Source organism: Triturus cristatus, chromosome 1_2, assembly GCF_964204655.1.
Source record: "Triturus cristatus chromosome 1_2, aTriCri1.1, whole genome shotgun sequence".
In the NCBI taxonomy this organism is placed as follows: Eukaryota; Metazoa; Chordata; class Amphibia; order Caudata; family Salamandridae; genus Triturus; species Triturus cristatus.
In genome coordinates this window covers 1,151,647,726-1,151,672,895 of record NC_140580.1, presented here as the reverse complement: position 1 = coordinate 1,151,672,895, position 25,170 = coordinate 1,151,647,726, and the positions used below count along the sequence as shown (strand labels likewise).

General features: G+C 48.3%; 1 protein-coding gene across 3 annotated transcripts in view; it reads right to left on the bottom strand.

Annotated features, from left to right (window-relative positions):
- RAPGEF1 (Rap guanine nucleotide exchange factor 1) overlaps positions 1–25,170 on the bottom strand; it is a 703,893-nt gene that overhangs the window by 329,169 nt on the left and 349,554 nt on the right. For all 3 annotated transcript variants that reach the window (XM_085613927.1, XM_085613929.1, XM_085613930.1), the window contains exon 9: positions 18,013–18,498. In XM_085613927.1, coding sequence (XP_085470053.1) covers positions 18,013–18,498 — 486 coding nt within the window. The remainder of the gene's footprint in view (positions 1–18,012; positions 18,499–25,170) is intronic.

Genomic DNA, 25,170 nt, shown 5'->3' with positions numbered 1-25,170 from the left:
AGGTAGAAGATATCATCTCAGACCGAGGAAATGATTTCTTTCTGTATCAGGACATTGTCAGAACGGCCCTTAGGTTAGTGAAACGGAGAGCCAATGAGGCAAGGGGGGAGGGGGGGGGGAATCAGCCCTGCATTAGTGTAGTGACACCCGTCTTGGCCCGCTGGTGAAGAAATCAACGGCTGCCTAAGGGGAAGAGTTCTGACAACTTTTAGTTTCAGGAAGATATTGACTTTTACTATAAAATGGAGAAGAAGAAGATTTTTTGTGCGACAAGTTTTATTATCATTGTAGCCATTGTTGGTATAACCACGTGGTTTGTTGAGGATGTGACTCCTGCCCGTGAGTTACTTGTTTTGACTACTCCAGTGCCTGAGGAGCACTACTTTTACACCCTTCCGTATCAAGAACTGAAGCATCGTCAGTCTTATTTGAATAATACTTTTATCCAGATATTGCATCATACCCATGTTGCTACAAATGCTACGAACTGTTGGATATGTGGTATGATGCCAGCTCATCAGAAGAAAGGAGGAACGCCGTTCATACCTCTACCTTTCTCTCATAATGGCTCTTGTAGAGCATGGTACACTTTGCTTTTTGCCACACGGAAACCTACAGTGGGACGACTACTTTTTAGACTTAATAGGGAATGTAATCAAGATAAAGAAGGCTATCCACAAGCGAATGGGACAATATGGGAGTGGGAAGAATATCGACCAGATAATGAATCGATTCCCTATATCTTCACGAACACCAGAGACACTGCTGGAAATGAACAATTTGTGTTTCAAGTGGCACAAGCTCAAGCGGACCTGTGTGTTCAGAGTGTGGGTCATATTCCTGTTGGTGTTAGTGACTGTATTATTGTTTTGAATATAGATGGATTAAATAATAGTACTTTCTTAGCTTCCCATAATACGTACTTCGTATGTGGGAATAAGGGTTATTAGCGCTTACCAGCCGGATGGTCCGGAGTATGTTATGTAGCGTTCTTATTACCCCCTGTATTCTTAGCGCCTGCATCCTAGCATAAAGACTTGAAGTTATTGAACAATTTAACTGTAAATAGGTATAAACGTACTCTATCTATTGATGATGTTGACCAAACTAACACTAGCTTACAGCAGTATGTTGATTTTAACTTAGGATTGTTTTTCTTTGTTGGAGCTGCTCTAAATAGTAGGAAGGTTCGACGATTAACAAGAGTTGTAGAGGCTGTAACGAATCAAGCTGCTGCTGCTCTTGGGAATCTTACGGAAGAATTACAAATCACTAGAATTGTTGCGTTACAGAATCGTATGGTATTAGATGTTATGTTAGCAGACAGAGGTGGAGCATGTAGAATTATCGGAAGTAGTTGTTGTGTATTTATTCCCGACCACACACCATCAGTCTATAACGCCATTAATAAATTGCATAAAATCGCAGCTGAGATCCATACAGAAAATGGCATTTGGACCTTTTCTGGATGGTTTTGGGCATTGATTACTACATGGGGATGGAAAGTTTTAACTGGTCTCTGTATTATTGTAGCAGTTCTGTTTTCCTGCTGCATCTGTGTTCAGTGTGGTCCTTTCCTCTGTTCTTTATGTGTGTCATTCTGTATTCCTGATAAGAAAGCTATTGCCAATGTCACCTATTAGAAACATTTAAACAAAGAGGTGGAAGAGATGATGAAAATTGACATATATGATGATTATCCTAATAAGCCGAATGTCTTCAGTAAATGCTGAAAGGGTCGTCTGTTGAAAACTAAAACAGCGCTATGATTAAGCATTCACTGAAGACATAAATTCTCTACAGTCAAAACGTGTTTCTTGTCTTATGTTGACTAATGTCTGGACTCCATTTTGTATTGTCATATCTCCATGTGCTTTGCACGAGAAGAGTCCTATTTTTTCGCTAGTTGCTCTTGTAATCTGCCTAGTAACAGTCTATAAATAGCTCCTTTGTCCGTCTGGCGCATGCCCAGACTTGACCACATCTGTTATCAGTTAGTCCTTGTTTGACCATGTTTTCGCGGGCTCAGGAAATTGTTAACTCCGCCCATATATTGATCCTGTATTGAAAATGTCCATAAATGGTAATGAATTTTGCTCTATGTTGTATCCACCCACTTATGAGCCCCTCTGTTGTGTATAAAAGGGGACCGTGTACGCAAGTTCTGTGTGCTACTCTATACAATACTGAAGAGTGTTGTGTAGGTTGTAGGACCACCCTTAAGGGTTAATAAACTCTGTCTTTGCAGTTTCCGTGCCAACTTCCTTCTAGCTTTCGTACACAGGAGGGCGAACCTTTGTATTTGCGGGCCTAGCTGGGGCCTGTATTCATCAGTGGTGCGGTGTCTTTAATATATATTTTTTTCTCAATTCTAGGGTTGATGACTCGAGCCCTGACCGGGTCTTTAAAGACCTCTGGTGCATGCTTAATGACCCCCTTAAGCATGGGTAAAATTGAGGTGGACCTTTGAGTGGTGTCGAAAGTGTCCATGAGAAAATCTGACTCCACGGGGTCTGTGTGTAGGTCAAACCCGTGGTACTGGGCAGCTCTGTAGAGGAGCTGGTTAAAGCCAATAGTGTCCTCTGGGGGGCGGGGGGGGGGGGCTGGAGGGATAGATGTCCTCTTGTGGGATGTAAGGGACGTCTGGGATACTATAATCATCCAAAGGGTCTGGGGAGCCAGTAGGAATAGGGTCCCCTAGTGGTTGATCGTCCGCACCTACCCCTGCATCATCTGAGGTGTTATCATCTACAGGGGTAGGGGATGGTGTAGGAGAGCGGTGTGCTGGGGGAGGAGGAAGAAGAGGAACAGGAAGAGGAAGAGAAGGGATCCTTAATGGAGAGGTGGCAAACTCTCTCTTTTTTGGTGGTGGAGCCAGTGCAGGCGTATCTAGTGGTCGCTTCTTGAAGCTAAGCATTAAGTGACCAGTCTTAGGATCCTTTACAAGAGTTTTTTAGGTAGGATCTGGGAGAAACAGTTCTTCTGTGGGAGGCAGATCCTTCGGTGCCGATGGTGTCAGTGCCGTAGGCTTTTTCGGAGCAGAATCGGTAGCGGTTATGGGTTTGGAACCATGCAGCTTTGCAGTGTATTTGGCCGATAGAACCTGTTTCCTCGGTTCCGAGATCTTCTTCGGCTTCGAAGCATGGTAGTCGGGGCCCTTTGGTGGCAGTTTTTTGGTCGGCTCTGAGTGTGTTGTCAGTGTCGAGGAGCCGTACCAGTCTTCGACGTCGAGTGCTTGGATGTCGAAGCAGCGGTCGGCGTGGATGAGGAAGAGGACGATTTCTTGGTCAGTGCCTGTGGATGTTTTTCGGCACAGAGGGTAGGTTCACTCGAGCCCGAGTCACCTGAAGGCTTAGTGGGCTTCTTTACCATGCACGGAGGCGGGGCATGGGAAGCAGTCTCTCGGTGTGCACCTGGGCCCGAAGGTGAAGGTGTGACCGAAGCCTTTTTAGATGGTATGGAGGGGGGGTTGGGGTCGGAGTCGACATCTGTACTCAGGATCCTCTGTGCTGGAGTGATGTCCTCGATGTCGGAGTCATCGGCTTCGGAGGCACTGACAAGGCCTTCTTCAACCCGCCCCTGCTCTGGCACACCAACGCTCTCTTGGAAAATGTTGTCAGGGATCGAAAACGACGAGCGAGCCATGGTTCTTCTAGCTCGTCAGTCCAGAATAGTCTTCTTGGAGCAGAAAGAGGCGCAAGCTGGACAATCTCTGGCATCGTGCTCCGGTGAGAGGCAGAGGTTGCACACCTCCTGCAGATCAGTGTGGGGAAACTTCAACCCACATCGAGGACACTTTTTGAATGGCGTCCTTTCCATGAGCCAGATGATAAGGCCCAGGTAGGCCCGAAGGCCTTCGTCGACGACCAGAATCGAAGACTTCAAAGTTGTTGAGAGTCGCGTGGATTGGGGAAACGCAATCGAGACAATACCGTCGAAAAGGGAAGGATTGCGGGTCGAAAGAGAAACCCGGTAACGGTTCCGAACTGGAGCGCGAGAAACGCATCAGAGCACGATGGCGGAAAAAAACAATCTGAGGATGGAGCCGATGCCCATGCACACTATGATCCAAAGGAGGAGTCACCTACCTCGTGACTTCCAAAGACTTTCCAGGACAAAAACAAGTGCAAACATCCGGGCCCAACACCAGATGGCGATCTATGCATAGTGTGTAGATCTGCAGCTCATATGCTTCGAACACACTCTTACTCTTTCTAGGAAAAAGTGATTTACTCCCTTATTTGTCATTTAATTTCGGTTTAAAGCAGGTCTTAAAAACTTTAAACATTAATTTCTATATTTGATGTTAGTTTTAATATTACTTTCTTTGCTCTACCAGTGTGTTTTCATTTGAAAACTGCATTTAAAGGTGGTGTGCAAGACAAGTGTACACTGACAGCAGTGAAAGTGTGCAGTTCTCATGTACACCGACAGACAAGGCTGTCAGTGTGCAGGACCCATGCACGGAGACACAAGGTTGTCAGTGTGTGGGACACGTGCACTGAGAAACAAAGCTGTCAGTGTGCAGGACGCGGGTACACCAGGAGACAAGGCTGTCAGTGTGCAAGATGCGTGTACACCGGAAGGCAAGGCTGTCAAGTGTGCAGGATGCGTGTACACCGGAAGGCAAGGCTGTCAGTGTGCAGGATGCGTGTACACCGGAAGGCAAGGCTGTCCGCGTTCAGGACGCTTGTACACCGGCAGCCATAGCTGTCGGTGCTCTGACAGCCTTGTCAGTGTGTAGGATGCGTGTACACCGATAGCCACAGCTGTCAGTGTGCAGGGAGCGTACACTGAGGGATAAGACTGTCAGTGTGCAGGACCCATGTACACCGACAGGCACGACTATCAGTGTGCAGAACGTGTGCAACGAGACAAAAGGCTGTCAGTGTGCAGGACCCATGCACTGAGACACAAGGCTGTCAGTGTGCAGAACATGTGTGCACCGTTAGCCAGGGCTGTCAGTGTGCATGAGGGACAAGAATGTCAGTGTGCGGAATGCATGTGCACCAAAAGCCAGGGCTGTAAGTGTGCATGTAGAAGGCATGAAAACTGAGGGACAAGGCTGTCAGTGTGCACCAACACAGTTCCTTTCCAGCAGTGCATGCCGTGGAGGTCTGAGCTCATGGACACATTTGTGTGTGGTGGCAGGGAGCCAGGCCTGGATGCCGTCCTCCAGGGCTGAGGCAGTGACCTCATGGCTGGCCCAGGGCCCGCTGCAGCACCTTCAGCTGACAAGCCCAGACTCTGCCCCAGGAAGTGCTGTGTCGGTGAATTAAATGTCTAGTCAATCTATGCCACGCCCTTAAGGGCGCATCCAGGCGTGTTGGAGGGTGCAGGGCACGTGCGCGCGCTGCAAGTGCTCGATGCCAGACTACTGAATGTCACAGCTATTTTAAATGGCATGTGATGGACATGCGTCTCATCAACTGACTGACTCCGCCCTCAAGTGACATGTACCCCTCCTTCTACTGAATGACAGACTGATGTACATCTAGCCCTCGCTGACCAACCGGCACCTCCTTCGAGTAACATGTACCTCTCCTTCCACTGACTGACGTGCACCTGGCTGCGGGGCGCCTCCCTCAAGTGACTTGTACCTCTCCTTCCACTGACTGACTGACGTACAACTACCTCTCGCTGGCTTACTGACACCTCCCTCAAGTGACATGTACCTCTCCCTGAGTGACACCTCCACTCTTAAACAGCTCCCTTCACGTGGCGCAGCAGGCTCCGCTGCCTAACCTTAGTGAGCAGTGCACGTGGTCGGTGTGCTCCCCACCTCCTTCTCGACAGACAGGTATTATGCTGGGCTCCCCGCTGACAAGAGAGCACCCCCCCATGTACTCTATTCAGCTCGTGCTGGACTGTTCCCATGAGGGTCAGGTAGGTACAGTTGTTACACCCTCAGCGGCACAGGGGCAGCCGGGTGCAGAGAGAGTTAGGCCCAATGTTAGCCTATGGCGTGCAGGGGGCCTTTGGTTGGCGGCTGCTAGCAGGCAGGCCACGCGGCTGTGGGAGCTGGGCTCCTGGTCACTTGCTCAGGGCAAGTGGGGAAGAAAAATAAGACAGAGGTTGCACTCCCAGGGGCACTCGGGCGGCTGGGTGCTTTTGAGTCGTCGGGCGCTCAATGGATTTTAATGGAGAAGCTCAGTGATGAACAAAGGCTGCAAGCTTGGGGACGAAGATTCTTCAGGTGCGACCACCACTTCGAGAGGTAAGTTGGGAAGCTGTAGGTTAGGTAGGCACCCAGGAGCTGGGCACAGGGGGCGGCAGGGTGCCGGGGTGTCATTTCGCTTCGGGAAATCTTACCCTCAGCTGGTCGCGGTTGGAGGGGTCCCTGGCTCTGAGGCTGCAGGCATTGTCAGGAGCGTTGAGGTGGGTCCTTGGGTGCTGGATTCGGGGTCACAGTCGTCGGGGGGACGTCCTCGGGGTCTTTGTCCACTCCGGCACAGGCCAGGCTTGGCGGGTGCAGAGTGTGCAGGAGTCGCAGTTCCTGGTAGGCACCAGGGGTTTGTTACTTGCTTTGAGCAGAACCACTGCTCGTGGGAATCTCAGTCTTTTAGATTCACAAGGCAGTCAGGTCCTCCGGGGTTTTCGAGGTTGCTGACCACTAGAGCCAGAGCAGGTTCGAGGGTCAACAGGCCTGTAGGGCTGGAGCCTGGTCAGTTGGTGTTGTCCTCTTGTTAGCAGCTGCACGGAAGGTCTTCTTTCTTCTTTGTGTTCTTTCTTGTTTCGGAATCGGAGGAAGGAAGGTTCAGGGTGCCCCTAAATACTAAATTTAAGGGCGTTACAGGTAGGTAGAGGTCAGGGACCAATGGGTCCCTTCCCTGGGGTGGGTACACCCCCTATCCTACCACTCTCCAGTGGGAGGGGGCAGGAGTCTAGTCCTGATTGGGTAGGGCTCCCCATCCTCAAGATGGCGAAAGCCCGGAGTTGTGCTTCACCTAGCCTCCACTACCTGAGGGGTGGGGTTGGCAGAGGCTGGCACTTCTCCTTTCCTCACTTAGGTTTTCCCGCCGATCTTCCCGCCAGAGTGGGGGTCAGAACCGGTAGGGGCCAGTTAATGAGTACAGCAAGTGGCCTAGAGAAGTTCACAAAGGCGGCATGCCTTTGAAGATTCCCCTGCCCATCCTAGGGGAGGAGACCTAGCATCTCGCCCAGGACGTGCATTGTTGCAGACCCACGAGAGCAGATGGCTCTCTACCCAGGGGTCCAGCAACATGTACCTACAACTCCTGGGTACCTACCTATCCTCTAACTACCCAACTTACCTCTCGAAGTGGTGGGCGCACCTGAAGAATCTTCGTCCCTGAGCTTGCAGCCTTTGTTCGTTCTTGAGCTTCTCCATTGCAATCCATTGAGTGCCCGACAGCTCAAAAGCACCCTGCACCCAGCTGCCCGAGTGGCCCTGGCAGTGCAACTTCTACTCTAACCTACTTCCCCATTTGCCCTGAGCAAGTGACCAGGAGCCCAGCTTCCACAGCCGCGTGGCCTGCTAGCCAGCAGCCTCCAACCACGGGCCCCCTGCCTCCCATAGGAGAACACTGGGCCTAACTCACTCTGCACCCGGCTGCCGCTGAGGGTGTAACAACTGTACTTACCTGACCCTGGGAGACCCCTGAGTCTATGCACAGAACCTTAACTCTGCCAGTCGAGCTACTGGAAATACTTGGTATTATATTTGCAAGGAACTGTAGCTAAATAATTGTACACCACATTGACAATTGTAAGTAGAATGCAGTTGTATGACATCACTATGTATTTGTAAGGTACTGGATGAAGGTTGTGGGAGTCCTACAGTCTGTAAGTTGTACGTTGAATTGGAAATGGCAAGTCTTGTTAAATGCTAATAAAAAAAACAAAAACAAACAGAAAAACAACTCTGCCAGTCGAGTACTTACCCAAAACCCGATAACTCACTTTTCTTCCATAGGGTAACATTGACTGGTTTCACCTGAAAATTCTTGTGGAGTTTTTAAACTTTAAAATATTCACCTAAAATCAACCGAGTAACGAAATCGAAAATACTCACCTGTTATTAGGAGAGACCCCAGTGCTGGATCTTGGTGCCCAGCACTGACCCTGAAAAGTAATTACAACCATACTTACCGCGAGCTCAATTTTCTTCCAAAGGAAACCATTGACTGTTTTTCTGTGAAATTTCGTCTGAGTGTCGATTTTTGCAAACTACAAATATTCTTTAAAAATCGTGCTAAATTTGAAAACGTAATTACGTACCTGCTTTAGATAGATGTCCCAGTACTGAGCCTAGAAGCCCAGCACTGGATTGCAAAAGTAACGAGAACATACTTTACCTGCAACTTGAATTTCCTTCCATAGGATAACATTGCCTGGTTTTTGCTGAAAAGGTTTTTAAGTGTCGATTTTGCACACTTACAAATATTCGTTAAAAATCGCCAGTATAATCTAAACGCATTCTCTCAACTGCTTACAGGTGGTACACTAGTGCTGGATTCAGGATCCAACACTGAGCTAGAAAAAAATAATAATAACCCCACTTACCTGCTAAGTGAATTTCCTCCCATAGGATAACATTGGTGATTTTATTAGAAAAAGTTTCTAAGTGTCAACTTTGAAAATACCAAAATATTGCTTAAAAATCACAACAGTAACTAAAAAGTCTTTACTCACCTATTTCGAGGAACTGTCCCAGGACTGACTCTAGGATCCAGTCCTGGAGTTAGAAAAGTAATCCAAAAGTAACCAATTGCATTTCCTTAGAATTTCTCATTGAACTCAATGTATAATTGTGTTTGAATTGTGTTGCCAATTGCAACAAACTGTAACTATTGCATTCAACAGACTATTGCCTATTTGAAAAGTATTTAAAGCATCTCATTCTGAGAAAGTATATTTTGATACCTATTGTTGGTTCTAAAATAAAACAAACATATATTTTTTATATATAAACCATTGGCCTAGAGTTCAGTTCTTGAGTGTGTGAGACCATTTGCTGACTGAGTGTGTACAACAAAATGCTTTACACTGTCCTCTGATGCTGCCTTACTGCTCGACCAAGCTAACACTTTACAGAGTAAGGTTATATCTAACTTTAGCCTCTGCCAAACCTCTGGGGACTGTGAACTCTGTACACACTGTACCTATTTGGGAACAGTATATACAGAGCCACTTTCTTACACTACGAGGCCCAGAATGCAGAGGAGAAAAACGGACTGGTTTAGCTACTCACAGATTTACATGGCAGCATTGAGAGCGGCGTTGGAGCATCTTTAATTTTGGCGCGAAAAGAAAATTCTATGCCAACCAGGGTATGCTTCCCCAACCCCGCCGACCTCCATCCACATCCTCCAAGATGCCCAACAATGCGATTTAAGGGGAACAGTCAACAAGTCTCTCTAATATTCTGGACAGGATGGAAACAATATCAGGGCAGTAGCCCTCAATGATGGGACAAGCCCACATCATATGGAAGAAATCACTTTTCACTCACACATCTAGGGCATGTGGGAGCAGGGAGCGCACCCATTTTTCATAGTCGCCTGGGAGTAAAATAGGTGATGTGCAAGTATTTCAGTTAAACAAGATGCCGGTGGGAAGGTATAACCAGCTCCCGGTGGGGCCATCTGACCTCCGACCCATTTCTCTCCTCTAGGGAGCATATCCAGCCCTTCCATCGCTCCTGAAGGATGGTGAAAAAGTCCAACACTTTAGCGAGTAGAGATTTATACACCCGTCAAGTGCCCTCTCGGCCTAGCAAGGACAAGATGACTAGGTTCATAGCCGCGTTCATAGAACTCTGTCTAAGCCCCTGCTGGGACACTGGCGGCCCCTTGCTTTTATCCACCCAGGTTGTCAATTTTATCAACTTTACAGGGATTAAACGCTCCTTCCACATGTAAAAATAACTGGCGGCGAGCTCTCGCGTTTTGCAGCTATTTCCAACGAACAGCTCATTCAGTCTGACTATTTTTATTGACATTTTGACCATGTTTAGCTCATTATTAACCCCTTCGATGCTCATGACGGAACGGTTCCGTCATGAGCATCGGTTGAGCTGTGCTCATGACGGAACCGTTCCGTCATGGCCACGCCCGCGCTAGAACCCTTCAGCACCGCGGGGGAATCCGCGCAGCGCTGAAGGGGTTAAACAAAGACTACGAGGCCCAGTATGCAGAGGAGAACAACTGACTAGTTTAGCTACTCACAGATTTACCTGGCAGCATTCAGAGCGGCGTTGGAGCATCTTTAATTTTGGCGTGAAAAGAAAATTCATGGAGGTTAAAAAGATAAAGCCAAGAAGAAGACAGCGCAGACCAAGTGGGATCAAAATGGAGCAAATGAACCGCCTGCAAGGTGACTTTCATGCAATCTTGTCTTTTTCGACCAACCACCCCGCAGTAAGCATGCTGTGACTTGTGTCACTACTTTTTCTCCATTATAAACATTGTTTAACCCTGGATGCTCCGTGATACTAGTCTCCATTCCCCCTGCTCCTCCACTCCACCTGCTCCTCCATCCACACCCCCTCTTCCTCCACCTCCACTCCCCTAATCTCTCCCGCCACTCCCACTCCCCCTCTCCCCCTCCATTGCCACTCCCCTACTCTCCCACAATCGCCCCTCTCTGCCCTCCCTGCACCTCCACTCCCCCCCTCCCTGCACCTCCACTCCCCCCCCTCCCTGCACCTCCACTCCTCTCTCTTTCTTGTACTTGTGCAACCTTTCTCCCGCTCCCTCACACACACTCTTTCGTAACAAAAATGCTTAACACTTTTTATTATATCTTTTCAACATGATGCACACAATGCTCTACGACGTAGCCAAAAGTTCTGGCTAAACACATAAGGTCCCAAAGGCGAGACCTATTGGCTATGCCAATGCTTGTTGAGGACTTGGTTGTTCATACTAATGTCATCTGGTGGTGAAGGCCTCGAAGGATATGTATCCACCACCACTTCTGGTGATTCGGCCTCGAGATCTTGCCATTGTAGTTCTTGAACCTCCGAGGTTGCCAAGCCCACATAAGTTTGTCTTTTCTTTTCGTCGATTCTTCTCTGCAAATATCAGGAGCTTCTTCCGTATCGATCCAGACCCAACGGCAGAAAAAATAATCTTTAGATGGCGACAAAAGGTGGGAGCTTCCGGAGGAAGCACGTCGACGTCACAAGAGGACACCAAAGGGTGATATGTCCACACCCACAACAACAGAAAAAAAAAAGAACAAATTTAACAATTCCGAACCAAACCACTAGATGGCGGACTAATGCACAGCATGTGAATTCAGAGAAGATTCACGCTGCAAAACCAGAATTCCATGCTGTGGAGTGTACAGCAGCCACCCCTCTCACCTTCGCAACCTGCGGTGGAGTCTACAGCAGCCACCCCTCTCACCTGCACTACCTGCTGTGGAGCCTACAGCATCCACCCCTCTCACCTGCATCACCTGCTGTGGAGTGTACGGCAGCCACCCCTCTCACCTGCTGCGGAGTGTATGGCAGCCACCCCTCTCACCTGCATTACCTGCTGTGGAGCCTACAGCAGCCACCCCCTCACCTGAATTACCTGCTGTGGAGTGTACGGCAGCCACCCCTCTCACCTGCATTACCTGCCGTGGAGCCTACAGCAACCATCCCTCTTAACTGCATTAGGTGCTGTGGAGTCTATGGCAGCCACCCCTCATAATTGCCGTGGAGCCTACAGCAGCCACCCCTCACCTGCTGTGGAGTCTACAGCAGCCACCCCTCTCACCTGCACTACCTGCTGTGGAGTCTACAGCAGCCACCCCTCTCACCTGCATTACCTGTTGTGGAGCCTACAGCAGCCACCCCTCTCACCTTCACTACCTGCTGTGGAGTGTACAGCAGCCACCCCTCTCACCTGCACTACCTGCTGTGGACCCTACAGCAGCCACCCCTCACCTGCACTACCTGCTGTGGAGCCTACAGCAGCCACCCCTCACCTGCACTACCTGCTGTGGAGTGTACAGCAGCCACCCCTCTCACCTGCACTACCTGCTGTGGAGCCTACAGCAGCCACCCCGCTTACCTTTACTACCTGCTGTGCAGCCTACAGCAGCCACCCCTCTCACCTGCATTACCTGCTGTGGAGTGTATGGCAGCCCCCCTCTCACCTGCATTACCTGCTGTGGAGTGTACGGCAGCCACCCCTCTCACCTGCATTACCTGCCATGGAGCCTACAGCAACCATCCCTCTTAACTGCATTAGGTGCTGTGGAGTCTATGGCAGCCACCCCTCATAATTGCCGTGGAGCCTACAGCAGCCACTCCTCTCACCTGCATTACCTGCTGTGGAGTGTATGGCAGCCCCCCTCTCACCTGCATTACCTGCTGTGGAGTGTACGGCAGACACCCCTCTCACCTGCACTACCTGCTGTGGCGCCTACGGCAGCCACCCCTCGCACCTGCATTACCGGCTGTGGAGTGTACGGCAGACACCCCTCTCACCTGCACTATCTGCTGTGGAGTCTACGGCAGCCACACCTCATAATTGCTATGGAGTTTACAGTAGCCACTCCTCATAATTGCTGTGGAGTCTACGGCAGCCACCCCTAATAATTGCTGTGGAGTCTACGGCAGCCACCCCTAATAATTGCTGTGGAGTCTACGGCAGCCACCCCTAATAATTGCTGTGGAGTCTACAACAGCCACCCTTCTCACTTGCCCTAACCTGCCACATATTTAACAAGAGCAATCTCTCATCTGCCCTATCTGCTGTAGATTTTATGGCATCAAGCACTCTAACATGCCCCAGCCTTCCATGGATTATAGGGCAACAAACCCTTTCACTAGCCCCTATCTGCCATGGATTCCACAGCACCAACCCCCTCTTACATGGGCTCAAGGGACGCAACTGCTATGATCGGCCCCCATCCTATGGCACCAACCACTCTCGCCCACCCCACTCCTTGCACACCTGTACAGAACCCCTACCTCTGGGCTGTACAGCACAACTGTAAATGTTTGTAAAGTCCATGTGGGGGTCTCACCCCTCATGGACTCTAGGCTACCAACCCCCACATTCCCACCCAAAACAAAAGGGATCGGGGGCACCAACCCATCTAGTTTGTGCCTTGCACCCACTATACATGGGCTGTATGCCACCTACCTCTCATGGTCTCTAGGGCAGTAACCTCTCTCGACTACCCTCGCTTCACAGATGTTCAACGCACCAAGTTCATGTTAGCTGCCTTTTCTTGGATTCTAAGGTACTAACAATGCAAGCCCACCCTGCGTGGACTTACCTCTCATTCCGCTCCAACCCGCAGGACCTCTCTGGTACCAACCATTATCAGCTGCCCATTCCTCCGTTTGCAAAGACTCCAGATAATCTGATGCCCCACTTTCCACTTTCTGGAACTGGCTCTCTTAGCAGTGCTTATGATTGTGAAGGGATGGGCTTCACACTCATTTCTAGTGACCTGAACTTACTTTTCATCCAGACAGAGAGACACAGAAAGGGGTACAAAGAGGAAGAAAGGAAAAACTGACAAAGGTAGAAAGTAGGGGTAAAAAAGAACCTACAAGTAGATACTGAGACGGGAAGTATGGGATGGTACTAGAAAGGCATGAGGTGGAGTAGAGAAGCCTTGGTATTCAGCAACCCCAGCATTCATCAGCAGCAGGCTCCTACCAAAAATTTATTTTGGCTCTAATTATTTTGGTCTCTTACCCACCCCAATCAGTGAGGGCTCTCCCACAGCAAGTCCACAGTGTCTCCCACCCACAATCAACAGCTTCCTGACCCCACTCACATTTCCTCTCCTGGCCACTCCTCTTTACCACTGTGGCATCAAGTCCACTCAACTGCCCTTCAATGGGCTGAAGGAGGATGCCTCCCACACAGACGAGTGCAAGGCGCCTCCTCCTCTAACCTGCACTGGACCCTCTCCTCCACTCTAGCTCTTATGGCTGATGGCATCAACTCCTCTCAGTCACCCATCCCTGCATGAACACCAGGCCACCAACCCATCTCTTCCACCCCATCCCACAAGCTCTTGGGCAACTCCTCTCAGTCACCCATCCCTGCATGAACACCAGGCCACCAACCCATCTCTTCCACACCATCCCACAAGCTCTTGGGCAACTCCTCTCAATCAGACCCACATTTCATGGACTACTGGTCACCAACTCCACTTCATCCGCAACCTTGTCATATGAGCACCAGGTCACCCACGCCTCTTACCCCCAACCTCTTGGAGAACAACCCCTCAGAGTCATGCAAACCCAACATGGGATCACCAAGTCTGATCTTGTTTTTGAAGAATGGGGTTATTTTCACAGAGGTTTGCTTAATTGTGTCACGTATGGTTACGCTGCGAGAAACCCAAACAGGGTTTGCAGCTGTGGGTTCAGTTAAGAGCACACCTAGCACTACCCTTCCTTCACACTGTGGCCGTCGAGTGCAGCCAGTCTGAAGGACAAGGATGATCCAAGCCCAGGTGGTGGTCAGGGAGGCAAACCAGCATTACCCAGTCCTACACAGGCTTAACCTTCATCTGACCATGAACATTGAGAGCGGCCATGTCTGAAGCAGGAGCATACAACTATGTGGAGCGGGGGGGACACCAGCATTACACAGCCCTACCTATGCTTAAGCCCTCTTCTGACCATGAACATTGACTGCACTCAGGTTTGAAGCAGGAGGATACGGCCCTCACCTTGGTGAACGGTGCATGAACCAACTGTCATTTCAGACTATGGTGGTCAGGGAGGGGAGGCAAACCAGCATTATCCAGTGCTACTTACGCTTTAAGCCCTTTCTGACCATGAACACTGAGTGCACTTAGGTGTGAAAGAGGATACAACCCTGTGTGGAGAGGGCGCACACTAATATTACACAACACTGCTTATGTTTCACCTCCCTTCTGACCATGAACACCGAGTGCACTCACGTTTCAAGGAGTATACAACCCTACGTGAAGAGGGCGCACACTAATATTACACAGCACTGCTTAACCTCCCTTCTGACCATGAACACCGAGTGCACTCATGTTTCAAGGAGTATACAACCCTGTGTGGAGAGGCGCACACTAATATTACACAGCACTTCTTATGCTTTACCTCCCTTCTGACCATGAACACCGAGTGCACTCATGTTTCAAGGAGTATACAACCCTACGTGAAGAGGGCGCACACTAATATTACACAGCACTGCTTAACCTCCCTTCTGACCATGAACACCGAGTGCACTCATGTTTCAAGGAGTATACAACCCTGTGTGGAGAGGCGCACACTAATATTACACAGCACTTCTTATGCTTTACCTCCCTTCTGACCATGAACACCGAGTGCACTCATGTTTCAAGGAGTATACAACCCTACGTGAAGAGGGTGCACACTAATATTACACAGCACTGCTTATGCTTTACCTCCCTTCTGACCATGAACACCGAGTGCACTCATGTTTCAAGGAGTATACAACCCTGTGTGGAGAGGCGCACACTAATATTACACAGCACTTCTTATGCTTTACCTCCCTTCTGACCATGAACACCGAGTGCACTCATGTTTCAAGGAGCATACAACCCTGCGTGGAGAGGGTGCACACTAATATTACACAGCACTGCTTATGCTTTACCTCCGTTCTGACCATGAACACCGAGTGCACTCATGTTTCAAGGAGCATACAACCCTGCGTGGAGAGGGCGCACACTAATATTACACAGCACTGCTTATGCTTTACCTCCCTTCTGACCATGAACACCGAGTGCACTCATGTTTCAAGGAGTATACAACCCTACGTGAAGAGGGCGCACACTAATATTACACAGCACTGCTTATGCTTTACCTCCGTTCTGACCATGAACACCGAGTGCACTCATGTTTCAAGGAGTATACAACCCTGTGTGGAGAGGCGCACACTAATATTACACAGCACTTCTTATGCTTTACCTCCCTTCTGACCATGAACACCGAGTGCACTCATGTTTCAAGGAGTATACAACCCTACGTGAGGAGGGCGCACACTAATATTACACAGCACTTCTTATGCTTTACCTCCCTTCTGACCATGAACACTGAGTGCACTCATGTTTCAAGGAGTATACAACCCTGCGTGAAGAGGGCGCACACTAATATTACACAGCACTGCTTATGCTTTACCTCCCTTCTGACCATGAACACCGAGTGCACTCATGTTTCAAGGAGGATACAACCCTACGTGAAGAGGGCGCACACCACTAAGACACGGCCCAAACAACAGTGCTTAATGGTGCTCCTCACATCATAGAGTCAACCAGATCTCTGGGAAGAACACTGGACGAGAATCAGAACGTGCAGGAGCAGATCAGCTCTGCCACTAAAGGAACAAACCTTCACGTGAGCATCTCAAGAGAAAAAGATAAAACCCTGCCTTCCCCGGATGATCTCAAGTCTGCTGTTCATGCTCTAGTGATTCCCAGGTTGGACTATGAGAGTGCAACCCTATGCGGCCTACCCAGAGCTAAGCTGGACCCATTAAGGGCTTCTCTGAACTCTGCTACTAGACTCATTACAGGTTCAAAAAGAAACCGTCCCATCACTCCTGACCTGAAATCTCTTGATGGGTTTCCTTATGAGGCAAGGATTCATTTGAAAATTGCCTGCATGACCCAGAAATCCCTTCACTTCAACACTTAGACATACCTTGCACAAAAACTAGAGCTAAACTCACAAAAAGAGAAGGAACTATGCACAGTGCTGTGTTAACACGGCCAACTGGAAACATGGAAAATATCCCCTTCGTAAATGTAGATTTCACGAGTGGGAGAAGGACAGAAAAGGCGAAATTCAGTTATACACCAGAGTCCGAAAGCAAGCCCTCAGGCTTGTTAAAGACTGCTCTGACACACTAAATAGGTAGGAGCAGAAGGGGTGTTGGAGAGGTAACTTCTCCTATACAACCAACCATTATTTTTGACCCTGCCAAGTGGGACCACGAATAAAATGAGTATAAAGGTTACCACTTAGGCAGTTTAACTATTTTCCTTTCTCTGCATTTTTGGGATCCCTCATTTGGAGGACTATCTCCTTTTCTTTCTCTTCTTTCTCAAAAAATCAGCACTCAACCCTGAGTGTTGGTCTGCACCAGGGTGTCTGTAGCGGCCCAATGATGAAGCATGCCACTATTTAGTGGGTGAAGGAAGTCTTTAACAAACCAGAGGGCTTGCTTTCGGACTCTGGTTTATAAATGATTTTCATCTTTTCTGTCCTTCTCCCCCTCATGTGAAATATACATTTACGAAGGGGATATTTTCTAGGTTTCCAGTTGGCTGTGTGAACACAGCACTGGGCATAGTTCCTTATCTTTTTTGAGTTTAGTGGTACAAACAGGAGAGCTAGAGGAGGCTTACTCTCCTGTCTCTTCAGTTGTGTGGATACAAAAACTACAGCTGTCTTGTGGAGGCAGTGCATCCAGGTGTGAAGGAGGACACAACCCTACGTGGAGAGGGCGTACACTAGTATTATGCCACTCCACCTACACTTAACCTCCGTTCGGACCATGAACATTGAGTGCCCTCAGGTTTGGAGGAAACAACTCTGTGCGGAGGGTGCACACCGGTATTACACAGCACTACGTGTGCTTAACCTCGCTTCTGACCATGACCATTATGTGCACTGCACTGTGAAGGAGGATAAAACTCTACATGGGGAGGGTGCACACCAGTATTACATAGCTCTTCCTTCGCTTAAGCCCCCTTCTAACCATGAACATTGAGTGCACTCAGGTTTGAAGCAAGAGGATAAGACCCCAGCTGGTGGTCAGGGAGGGGGGCATTATCAAGTCCTACCTACACTTTAGCCCCCTTCTGACCATGAACATTGAGTGCACTCAGGTTTGAAGCAAGAGGTTAGGACCCCAGCTGGTAGCAAGGGAGGAGAGGGCCCACCAGCATTATCCAGTCCTACCTACCTTTAAGCCCCCTTCTGACCATGAACATTGATGGGCTCAGACTTGAAGTACAAGATACCATCCCAGGAGCCAAGGAGGCCACCACCATCACTCCCGGGAGCTTCCAACCATCACTTACTGTGCTTGTTCTTCTTCTCCGGCAGAGGAGGCGGCTTTTCCGGAAGCCCATCCGAATCCAGTGCCGCAAAGTCCCCCATGAAGTCCACGGAGCCGGAAGAGTTTGCCTGCTGGAAGGGTGAGATGCCTGAGAAGGGGGGCACGGAGGCGCTGGGCAGGGAGGAGAGGGACGTCTCGTCCTCGGAGATGTTGTCATACTGAGACGGGTGTCTCTCGTAGGATATCCGACAGCTAGAGATGTCAGAGAGGTGAGGCGTGGTACTCCTTCGCTTCTTCAGCGGCAAAGCCGGAGGGGCGTCACCGCCCTGCATCGCCTCAGTCTGGGGAGAGTCACCAGGGGGCATCTGGAAGACCTGACCATGGAAGGGGGAGCCCAGCTCTCCCAAGGACTCTGGCAGGGGGCTGAGTACACCCGGAGTCAGCTGTGGGATCTGGTCGGCACTTGATAGGTCCTGCTGCAAGAACTCGTAGTCGGGATCATAATTATCTGGTTTCAAAAACAAAAAAACAGCAGAAATTAGATAAATAAGAGAAGCAGGCGTACATCTGTAACAATATAATAGAATATTGCACACCAATCCTTTGTGACCCCAGCGCCCAACAAACTCCTGTACAGAGGCTTCGGTGATGGCACCTGATGAGAATATATGAGCATCAGGGCTCATAGCGGGATTAAGTAGTAGTGACAGCCTCACCGGTAGCAGTGGCAAGCCCTATCCTATAGGCAGCATAGCAAGGGCGTACTGTCAGCTGCCATCAGTTCCAATGCGCGATGCTGCACAATTCCCTCCCTTCCTGCACAGAGCTGCCATCAGTTTCAATACAGGATGCTGCAAAATGCCCTCCCTTCCTGCACAAAGATGCCATCAGTTTCAATGCAGGATGCTGCTAAATGCTCTCCATTCCTGCACAGAGCTGCCATCAGTTTCAATGATAGGATGCTGCAAAATGCCCTCCCTTTCTGCACAGAGCTGCCATCAGTTTCAATGATACGATGCTGCAAAATGCCCTCCCTTCCTGCACAGAGCTGCCATCAGTTTCAATGATACGATGCTGCAAAATGCCCTCTCTTCCTGCACAAAGATGCCATCAGTTTCAATGCAGGATGCTGCTAAATGCTCTCCATTCCTGCACAGAGCTGAAATCAGTTTCAAAGATACAATGCTGCAAAACGCCCTCCCTTCCTGCACAGAGCTGCCATCAGTTTCAATAGAGGATGCTGCAAAAGGCCCTCTCTTCCTGCACAGACCTGCCATCAGTTTCAATATAGGATGCCGCAAAATGCTCTCCATTCCTGCACAGAGCTGCAATCAATTTCAATTCACGATAGTGCACAATCCCCTCCCTTCCTGCACAGAGCTGCCATCAGTTTCAATGCACGATAGTGCACAATTCCCTCCCTTCCTGCACAGAGCCGTCATCAGTTTCTATGCACGATGCTGCAAAACGCCCTCTCTTCCTGCACAGAGCTGCCATCAGTTTCAAAGACACGATGCTGCAAGATGCCCTCCCTTCCTGCAAAGAGCTGCCATCAGTTTCAATGCACGATGCTGCAAAACGCCCTCTCTTCCTGCACAGAGCTGCCATCAGTTTCAATGACACGATGCTGCAAAACGCCCTCTCTTCCTGCAAAGAGCTGCCATCAGTTTCAATGCACGATGCTGCAAAACACCCTCTCTTCCTGCACAGAGCTGCAATCAATTTCAATTCACGATGCTGCAAAATGCCCTCCCTTCCTACAAAGAGCTGCCTTCAGTTTCAATACAGGATGCAGCAAAATGCCCTCCCTTCCTGCACAGAGCTGCCATCAGTTTCACTTATTCCTTTTGTTTTCAGGGACCATTGTTTCCTGTAATATATAACCTCCCAAGGTCCCTGTCCAACTTCCTTTGGGTGCCCTTGTGTTTTTTTCACACATCAGTTTCAATGACACGATGCTGCAAAACGCCCTCCCTTCCTGCACAGAGGTGCCATCAGCTCTGATGACACAATTCCCCCGTTCCTTCACAGAGCTGCCATCAGCTTCAATGACAATGCCCCCGTCCTTCACAGAGCTGCCATCAGCTTCAATGACACGATGCCCCCGTCCTTCACAGAGCTGCCATCAGCTTCAATGACACGATGCCCCCGTCCTTCACAGAGCTGCCATCAGCTTCAATGACACGATGCCCCCTTCCTTCACAGAGCTGCCATCAGCTTCAATGACACGCTGCCCCCGTCCTTCACAGAGCTGCCATCAGCTTCAATGACAAGATGTTCAAAAATGTTGTCCCTTCCTGCAGAGCTGTCATGAGCTTCAATGACACAATGCTCATAACCGATTTCGTTCAAAGCCTCTGATTGCATTTGGCTCCGAAATAAAAATTCTGACGGCCTTTGCTCTCCAGTCTATCCAACTGTCATTGCTGACTATGCCTCTGCTATGTATACTCCTGTCCTTTCTTCATTCTAGACTATGCCTCTGCTATGTATACTCCTGTCCTTTCTTCATTCTAGACTATGCCTCTGCTATGTATACTCCTGTCCTTTCTTTTATTCTAGACTATGCCTCTGCTATGTATACTCCTGTCCTTTCTTCATTCTAGACTATGCCTCTGCTATGTATACTCCTGTCCTTTCTTCATTCTAGACTATGCCTCTGCTATGTATACTCCTGTCCTTTCTTTTATTCTAGACTATGCCTCTGCTATGTATACTCCTGTCCTTTCTTCATTCTAGACTATGCCTCTGCTATGTATACTCCTGTCCTTTCTTTTATTCTAGACTATGCCTCTGCTATGTATACTCCTGTCCTTTCTTTTATTATAGACTATGCCTCTGCTATGTATACTCCTTTCCTTTCTTATATTCTAGACTATGCCTCTGCTATGTATACTCCTGTCCTTTCTTTTATTCTAGACTATGCCTCTGCTATGTATACTCCTGTCCTTTCTTTTATTCTAGACTATGCCTCTGCTATGTATACTCCTGTCCTTTCTTCATTCTAGACTATGCCTCTGCTATGTATACTCCTGTCCTTTCTTTTATTCTAGACTATGCCTCTGCTATGTATACTCCTGTCCTTTCTTCATTCTAGACTATGCCTCTGCTATGTATACTCCTGTCCTTTCTTTTATTCTAGACTATGCCTCTGCTATGTATACTCCTGTCCTTTCTTCATTCTAGACTATGCCTCTGCTATGTATACTCCTGTCCTTTCTTTTATTCTAGACTATGCCTCTGCTATGTATACTCCTGTCCTTTCTTTTATTATAGACTATGCCTCTGCTATGTATACTCCTTTCCTTTCTTATATTCTAGACTATGCCTCTGCTATGTATACTCCTGTCCTTTCTTTTATTCTAGACTATGCCTCTGCTATGTATACTCCTGTCCTTTCTTTTATTCTAGACTATGCCTCTGCTATGTATACTCCTGTCCTTTCTTTTATTATAGACTATGCCTCTGCTATGTATACTCCTGTCCTTTCTTTTATTCTAGACTATGCCTCTGCTATGTATACTCCTGTCCTTTCTTTTATTCTAGACTATGCCTCTGCTATGTATACTCCTGTCCTTTCTTTTATTCTAGACTATGCCTCTTCCATGTAGACTGCTGACCTTTTTTATTCTAGACTATATATACCTGTGCTATGTATACTGCGGTTCTTTTTTATTCTCAATAGTCGGTTTGTAACATTTCTTGATGATTTTGTAATCCAATGAGTATTAAAACTATAACATAATTAATGAGGCCGACGGTGATATCTATTTGTTGAACACATTTTGCAAAATAAAATACCGAATTTGTTTTTCAGTCCAGTGACGTACCTTCGTTCAGACATTGTGTGCTTCAGTGAGGACCTGGTTCAAGTCCACACACTATTGATACAATCTGGTCTCTTTGAAGAGAGGAGGGACAACAAGCACCACTTCAGTAAAGGGGCCACCAGGGGCTCACCAGAGCACTCTACCAGAAAACCAAAAACACAGTCCTTCACAGAAACGATCGCTCTACAATAACACCAAAAACACAGTCCTTCACAGAAACCAAGCGCTCTACAATAACACCAAAAACACAGTCCTTCACAGAAACCAAGCGCTCCACGGTAACACCAAAACACAGTCCTTCACAGAAACCAAGCGCTCTAAGGTAACACCAAAAACACAGTCCTTCACAGAAACGATCGCTCTACGGTAACACCAAAAACACAGTCTTTCACAGAAACCAAGCGCTCTACAATAACACCAAAAACACAGTCCTTCACAGAAACCAAGCGCTCTACGGTAACACCAAAAACACAGTCCTTCACAGAAATGATCGCTCTATGGTAACACCAAAAACACAGTCCTTCACAGAAACCAAACGCTCTACAATAACACCAAAAACACAGTCCTCCACAGAAACGATCGCTCTACGGTAACACCAAAAACACAGTCCTTCACAGAAACCAAGCGCTCTACAATAACACCAAAAACACAGTCCTTCACAGAAACCAAGCGCTCTACGGTAACACCAAAAGCACAGTCCTTCACAGAAACCAAGCGCTCTACAATAACACCAAAAACGCAGTCCTTCACAGAAACGATCGCTCTACGGTAACACCAAAAACACAGTCCTTCACAGAAACCAAGCACTCTAAGGGAACACCAAAAACACAGTCCTTCAGAGAAACGATCGCTCTACGGTAACACCAAAAACACAGTCCTTCACAGAAACGATCGCTCTATGGTAACACCAAAAACACAGTCCTTCACAGAAACCAAGCGCTCTAAGGTAACACCAAAAACACAGTCCTTCACAGAAACAAAGCGCTCTAAGGTAACACGAAAAACACAGTCCTTCACAGAAACCAAGCGCTCTACGGTAACACCAAAAACACAGTCCTTCACAGAAACCAAGCGCTCTACAATAACACCAAAAACACAGTCCTTCACAGAAGCCAAGCGCTCTACGGTAACACCAAAAACACAGTCCTTCCAAGAAACCAAGCGCTCTACGGTAACACCAAAAACACAGTCCTTCACAGAAACGATCGCTCTACGGTAACACCAAAAACAGTCCTTCACAGAAACCAAGCGCTCTACAATAACACCAAAAACACAGTCCTTCACAGAAACCAAGCGCTCGAAAATAACACCAAAACACAGTCCTTCACAGAAACGATCGCTCTACAGTAACACCAAAAACAGTTATTCAAAGAAACCATGTGCTCTAAGGTAACACCCAAAACACAGTCCTTCACAGAAACCAAGCGCTCTACGGTAACACCAAAAACACAGTCCTTCACAGAAACCAAGCGCTCTACAATAACACCAAAAACAGTCCTTCACAGAAACCAAGCGCTCTACAATAAGACCAAAAACACAGTCCTTCACAGAAACCAAGCGCTCTACAATAACACCAAAAACACAGTCCTTCACAGAAACGATCGCTCTACGGTAACACCAAAAACACAGTCCTTCACAGAAACGATCGCTCTACGGTAACACCAAAAACACAGTCCTTCACAGAAACCAAGCGCTCTACAATAACACCAAAAACACAGTCCTTCACAGAAACCAAGCGCTCTACAATAACACCAAAAACACAGTCCTTCACAGAAACCAAGCGCTCTACAATAACACCAAAAACACAGTCCTTCACAGAAACCAAGCGCTCTACAGTAACACCAAAAACACAGTCCTTCACAGAAACCAAGCGCTCTACAGTAACACCAAAAACACAGTCCTTCACAGAAACGAAGCGCTCTAAGGTAACACCAAAAACACAGTCCTTCACAGAAACCAAGCGCTCTACAATAACACCAAAAACGCAGTCCTTCACAGAAACTAAGCGCTCTACAGTAACACCAAAAACACAGTCCTTCACAGAAACCAAGCGCTCTATGGTAACACCAAAAACACAATCCTTCACAGAAACCAAGCGCTCTACAATAACAATAAAAACACAGTCCTTCACAGAAACCAAGCGCTCTACAATAACACAAAAAACGCAGTCCTTCACAGAAACGATCGCTCTACGGTAACACCAAAAACACAGTCCTTCACTGAAACCAAGCGCTCTACAAAAACACCAAAAACACAGTCCTGCAATATAAAGCACTCAACAAGTCACCTTCAGACAATTTCAGAACAAACATGTTCAAAGCAACACCCTAAACAATTCTGCAACACAAAAAAAAAACTGCAGAAGAAAGACACCTTGTTACTACCACAAGTTAGAGGGGAAGCACACAGCGTACTGAAGTCACAGACAGGGGGCTCTGTCGTGGGAAGTGATGTGAGCATGTAATGCTGCCCACGGAAGCAATCCGGTGTTCTAAAACTGGACCAGGTTAAGAGAAGTGATGATCCCAGGGTGCCCAGGAAGCTGACATTCACAGAACAGGAAGTGTTCTGGACGCTTGCCTCTCTCTTTACCCACAATGACCCCACCTGGGCATCATTAAGAGAAAGAGCGGACTTTGTTTCACAGATGACCCACCTGTCTGCCCTCTGCTAGTGGCATAGAGGGCTCAGTTGCAAAAGGCTCCCCCTTAACAGTGTGTAATGGCAGAAAAGCAACACATTATAACGTGTGCAGCTCAGTAAAGGCCCAGACATCCCTACCGCCAACTTCAAACACTCCTGGGCTACAAACATACCTACCTCCTACTACAAACACCACCCTGCCACAAACATCCCTACTGCCTACCACAAACATCCCTACTGCCTACCGCAAACACAACCCTGCCACAAACATCCCTACTGCCTACCGCAAATACAACCCGGCCACAAACATCCCTACCGCCTACTACAAACACACCCCGGCCACAGTCATCACCCAGCAACAGACATCCCTACCCCCTATCGCACACACATCCCAGCCATAGACATCCCTATTGCCTACTACAAACACAGCCTGGCCACAGTCTTCCCCAGCAGAAGACATCCCTACCACCTACTGCACACACACCCAGGCCATAGACATTCCTATCGCCTACTGCAGACACCCCAGCAACAGACATACCTACCTCCTACCCCAAACACTCCCCAACCACAGACATCCCTACCGCCTACGGCAAACACAACCCAGCCACACACATCCCTACCACCTATGACAAACACTCCCCAGCCACAGACATCCTTACCACCAGCTGGAAACACACTCCAGCCACAGACATCCCTACTGCAACAAC